General features: G+C 43.1%; 1 protein-coding gene across 2 annotated transcripts in view; it reads right to left on the reverse strand.

Moving 5' to 3' along the window:
• The window catches only part of DIAPH3 (diaphanous related formin 3), a 493,236-nt gene extending 488,143 nt beyond the window's left edge, over nt 1-5,093 (reverse strand). Inside the window, exon 1 of one of the 2 annotated variants that reach the window (XM_032277324.1) lies at nt 4,695-5,093. In XM_032277324.1, coding sequence (XP_032133215.1) covers nt 4,695-4,874 — 180 coding nt within the window. In that variant the 5' untranslated portion in view covers nt 4,875-5,093. The remainder of the gene's footprint in view (nt 1-4,694) is intronic. The other variant, XM_032277325.1, reaches the window with a different exon arrangement.
• Nucleotides 5,094-6,000: the final 907 nt, after the last annotated feature.

Below are 6,000 nucleotides of genomic sequence, written 5' to 3' on the forward strand. Positions count from 1 at the left end.
TCGAGCTTGTGAGCTTAGTTAATGGGTATCCACCTCATAGATAGACAGTCTCCATGTGCTGACCATATCACTGTCCAAGGCCCCCGATGTCCAGATGGGGCTGCCACCTGGTGGAGTTCAACAGGCCCAGGCGGAGGCTGACTGAACCACCTGTGGTTGCCCCAGCCAAAGGGCTGGAAGCAGCCACATTCCACGATCTGGGCTGGCTAGGAAGCTGAGCAGAGAGTTCCAACACAGTGGCAGCCCAAACTCAGGCAGGCAAGTACTGAAGGGTAGTTCCTCCTCCCGGCAGGGGGCTTGAGGCTGAGTTACCCTGTCTCTCAGAGCCTGGTAGAGCAAAGAGCAGTATGTCTTTCAAACATTCTGCTGTCATTAGTTCCACCACAGCACAGTCATTCATTGGGTTTAATTGTGGCTCCTGCCTGGCCCCTCTTTAAAAAAAAAAAATCTGTAAAGTCCTTTTTTGCCATATACAGTAACATTCCCAGGTTCCAGGGATTAAGGAGTTTCTATCCTTTGGAAGATCATTGCTCAGCCTACTACACCTGCTTCCAAGTAACCCAAGTAATTGGCAGACATGCACCAATCTCATCAAGCTTACTGGGATTTCATCTCTACTCAAATTCCTACTATCTGTACAATCAACAAAAATTCTCCAACCTCATAAATCTTCTCACCTCGCAGTCTGCCTATAATCAGAATATCCATTCTATATTCATATTATATATTCATTAAAGGCATCACTAATTATTGCTAATGGTTCCTGGATGAGAAAAGAAGCAGTAAAGATTGAAGTTCTCAAAAGCTATGGGAGATAATTCAGGACAGTGACTAATGTGTACTCTGGGCTGGGCACAATGGCTCAAGCATGTAATCCCAACACTTTGGGAGGTTGAAGCAGGTACAACACTTGAGGTCAGGAGTTCAAGACCAGCCTGACCAACATGGTGAAACCTCGTCTCTACTAAAAATACAAAATTAGCTGGTAGTGATGGCACACGCCTGTAATCCCAGTTACTCAGAGGTGGAGGCAGGAGAAGCGCTTGAACTCGGGACGTAGAGGTTGCAATGAGCCAAGATTGTGCCACTGCACTCCCATCTGGGAACAGAATAAGACTCCATATCAAAAAATAAATAAATAAATAAATAAACAAATAAATAATAAAATTAAAAAAGGAATGTATACTCTGAAGCCAGCTTACCTAGGTTCAAATCCCAGCCTCATGAACTGGCAGCTGTGTGATTTTAGACAACGAATCTCTCTATGCCTTGGTTTCCTCCTATGGCAAACAAGGCGAATAATATTATCTACCTCACATGGTTGTTCTAAGAATTAGAGTTGATAATTATAACGCACCTAAAACAGTGCTTAGCTCACTCAGAAAGGCTAACTGGTATTACTATCAATGCCCAAACGTGGTAAATATACAGAAATTAAAGGACAAGGTGAAAAATCTAAAACCAAAACTGAAGGTACTACGATGACATAATAAATCAATAATTAACAATCTATTCGATGGAAATGATTAAATGATTTACACTGAAGTCTGTGAGAACTTTTAAAGAACTCTCCTAATTAAAAAGAAGTCTTTCATCAACTTGGACCACCACTTTACAGGCCCCCTTTGAATGGACTGACCTACATCCTAGAGATGGACACTTCTCCCAGAAGCCACATGTCCTGCTCTCAGTCTGTAGCTAGTGGCCGCCACCATCTGTGTGTTGTTAAGAACAACGGGAAACAGGTATTACTGAAAGGCTCTCCATAATCAGTAGGACATTTGTTCTGTTCTACAAAGGATATAGGACTCAGGTCCAGGTACTAACAGTGTGACCTAGGGCAGGCTCTGAGTTTAACGATCCCACTGAATTTTATCTGCCTTCACAAAGTCTCCACCCAGATACTTGCTCTGTCCCCTCAGGCTCCATGTATCTTCTATGCCCCAGTAGCTATCCCTATCATCTTTATACTCATGGCTTAAGGTATTTCCAAATGAGACCAAGTTGGTTAATTCACAATCAGCCCAAAGTCAGTTGATTCATAGCACAGCGAAAGTATAATACAATTACAATAGACTAATTTCTGCTATCTATACTTACCTATGAGAAGAGGTTTCTATGCTACAAACTTTTTTACCCAACTCACAAGTGACTTGAAGCCCACAACTATAAACTTGGTAGAAAACAAGAATTTGTTTACCTGCTTTATCAGGACTCAAAGTAAAACAAGACATCAGTGGGCGCCAGAGCTCCTGCTTTCTTACGCTAAGACAGAAGGGAGTGACCAGTTTAGCACTCCATCCCACTACCAGCTTGCTGCTTTGCAGAAGTGTGCAAAACACTGGCCACCTAAATTATTCCTACCCATCACATCACCAACCTATATTACTTGCTCCAATCAAAAGCAGCTGCCCCAGGTTTGGATAATGGCTGGGTGACCTGAAAAGATTTAGGATAACATCACTTCATCCAATCAAGAAAAAGCCAAGAACTGACTTGACATCTGCAAGAACAGTGACTGACTTCACACCTGCAAGTACAATTACTTTCTGAGGCATTGCTGGGACCTTTGATGGTCTCAAAGATCCCTCTCCAACCTAAAAACAGGAGTTACTGGTGTGCAATCAAGAGCAGTGATAAGCAGGCAAACTGGGAAGAAAGCAGCCTTGAGACTGAGATACTGAGCTTTTAGGACAGGAAAAGAGTAGAGCTGTGCCTGGAACTTCTGTCCATCTTAAGATTCCCAGTTCAACAGGAAAGTGGTCCAAAATCAGTAGCATGCCCAGGTTCCTGGTAGACAGACTCAAATTCTCTCTAAAGAAAAGCATCCCTGGAATCCTACAGGTGAAGATAAAGCAATGAGCTTACAAAGATAAACAACCACAAGAAAGAGAGCAAGCCATCATGAATATGAGTCAATGTAGACAGACCAGGTTACAAATAGCAGAGCTGTCAAATAAAGAATATGAACCACTAAGTAGGAAATGTCTGAAGAAATAAACGAATAAGAAACAAAGAACTATCAAGAATGCTCAGGCAGATTTGAAAAATAAGCAAATGGAACTTATTAAAATAAAAAATAATTGCTAAAAACAAATATTCATAAAAGTAGATTAGACATAGCTGATAACAAAATTAATGAACTGGAAGATATAACTAAAGAAATTACCATATAAGCAAGAATCTAAATTAGCTTCAAAGTACCAAGAGTCCAAATTACTTCTAAATTAATTGGAAGTCATGATTCAACTCAAACTGCCACCCAAAAACACAGTGTTTTAGATGTGTTTATTACCTTTACAACTTAAAAGTGCTATATTTTAGATGTCATTTCATCTTTATGAGAACCCTTTTAACAAATGTCATGCTGAGGTGGTCAATGTAGCATACATAAGAATGAAAAACAGTACAAAGACTAGAAACGAAATAATCAAATCCTTCAATGAAGCTAAACAGAAATATCAATTTAGATCATGTTTTCATTAGCTCCTTGCTGGGAATGAGTCACAGAAAATAACACCTCCTATATTCTGGACCACAGAAGACAAAATAAGATTATTAACCCAGAGAGTAGAGTATAAAAGGAAGAGAAGTCATTGCCTTAGTAGATTCTTCTCACATTAGGCAAAAATCTTTCACTGGGAAGTTAATTCTGTCCTATTCATTCTTCAGATCTGTCAAGATAATAATAAAGTCCATATTTAATCTTTCTGCAAAATGTCAGGATTCCTATGACCATTTTGATACTTAATTTGGCATAATTAATCTATGCTGTTCCTCATTTTCAGTATTCTGATATATATGGGCTTTCTTTTTTATTCAACTATTATTTTTAACTAAATGTTATAGTTAGCAGCTGGTTCACAAACCATTATTCCCTTAATTTGTGAATCATGACTTAAATTTCTCACAATTTTTACTTGTCCACATAAGGCAAAGGCTGTACTATCACACAAAAAAAGGTTTTCCATATTCCTAAGCAAAATGGTGGAGTAGTCAATGTGACATTTCAATTATGTTGGATTCATCCCAAATCTATCAATCCTCTATGTGATTTATTTACATAAACGCACCGCAAAATAATCATCACTGCCTATACTTTCACTAGTTGATACCAACGAAAAGACAAGGTGCTAATCATGACACTTTCCTTAAGTGTTAAAAACAAGCAAACCAGAATAGCAAGTTTCAAATATTTAGAATTCTTTCCAAGCTAAGCAAAACATTCTTTAGCAGTGACTACACCACCCGCCAAGTTTCAAAACCAGCTGTTTCAACTTGGAAAATTGTATCTACCTTAAAAGTTCTTATTAGATAAAAATACTAAGCAGGAAAAAAAAAATACTATCACCTAAACGTTCACTTTGATATATCTTATAACCTCTTACACTTGGGAAAAAGAGAGAAGTTCAACTTAAAAAATGCAATGTCCACCGAGATGACGTCAATACATATATACATTTGAACTACTTTTTACATCAGCCTTAAGAAATTTGGGTACAACACAAAGATCTGGGCATTTGCCACAAGATCCAACTAGAACTAGACTCGGTCGTTGTCAATCTATGATGACTGGCAGCTCTGAATCTCTAGAATAAAATTTGCCCCCACCCAAGTCCCTGTGGGCCCACCCTCGTCGGTCAGCACTACGGCGAGGTGGGAGCAGCCCCACCCTATCTCCAGACAATACTTACAAACTTGGGGCGTTTTTCCCCAGGCTCCTCGGGGCCACCGGGCGGCGGAGGGTGCTGGGGGCCCTTCCTGCGCGGCATCCTGCTTTCCCGGCAGCCGCGGAGCGAGGCAGAGGAAGAGTAGGGAGTCCCTGCGGCTGAGCTTTGGGCCGGATGATGCAGCCGCAGCCGATGCCGTTCCATCTTTCCCCGCAGCTTCGGAGGCCGGAAAGAAGGTGGACACTTAGCAAGTTGCAAGCGGAGAGCTGAGGGATCGGCAACGGGTTTCCTTCCCGGGGTCCTCCACCCACACAGTCAGCACAGCCTAGCCCAACTGCTGAAGCCGGGGCCGCAGCCAACACTTCTGAAAACTCCCGCCACCCTTGTTGGTCCGGGACTGGCCAATCCCGCGCCGCCGGATCAATGACACGCTGGGGTACCGCCTCTTCCGGACATCGTGAAACATGATTGGCCAGGCCGCCTGTCCGTGCCGCTGCTCAACCCTTCTGGCGGTCCAGGCTGCTCACCTTAAGGGCATAGAGTGGCGTCAGATTTGGAGGAGCGCTGGGGACCGTGGAGGAAGTCATCTGATTGTATTTCTTTGGATATGGAGATAGGGTTCCAGCAGAACTGAAAGGCGGACGAGACCGGCCCTGCGCCACCATTTGATCAGAGCTGGAATATAAATCCATCTGCTAGGCCTCTCCTTGCACGTCTGAGGCTGGAAAAAGTAATTCTGGGACTGAGTACCATGCTGGAGGAAGTACTAGGCAGGACTAAACGACGGGGCCCATGAAGCTCCAAAAGGAAGCCTTCTGGACATATTACCTGCCGAAGTGCTCGCTCTGAGGTGGCAGAGGGGTCCACCCAAAATCAGACAGAGCTAGGCTAGGCTGAGCCCTTCAGGAGCTCACAGTCTCATGTGGTTCGCAAACCCTAGCACAATTAACCAAGGAATGTAAATGCTACAGCAGGTGTTTTAGAAGTTCCTTGAGAACAAAAAGGGGAGTTATTCAATCTAAAGGAGTGGATCTGGAAAGGTAAAAGAAACGCCGCACAGGTTTTCACTAGGCGGGAAAGAGTGGCAGGGCATTCCTTTAAAAGGCATTCCAGGCTGGGCGCGGTGGCTCACGCCTGTAATCCCAGCACTTTGGGAGGCCGAGGCGGGTGGATCACGAGGTCAAGAGATCCAGACCATCCTGGTCAACATGGTGAAACCCCGTCTCTACTAAAAATACAAAAAATTAGCTGGGCATGGTGGTGCGTGCCTGTAATCCCAGCTACTCAGGAGGCTGAGGCAGGAGAATTGCCTGAACACAGGAGGCGGAGG

Source organism: Sapajus apella, unplaced genomic scaffold (assembly GCF_009761245.1).
Source record: "Sapajus apella isolate SASKATOON/1434 unplaced genomic scaffold, GSC_monkey_1.0 scaffold9, whole genome shotgun sequence".
Taxonomy (NCBI): Eukaryota; Metazoa; Chordata; class Mammalia; order Primates; family Cebidae; genus Sapajus; species Sapajus apella.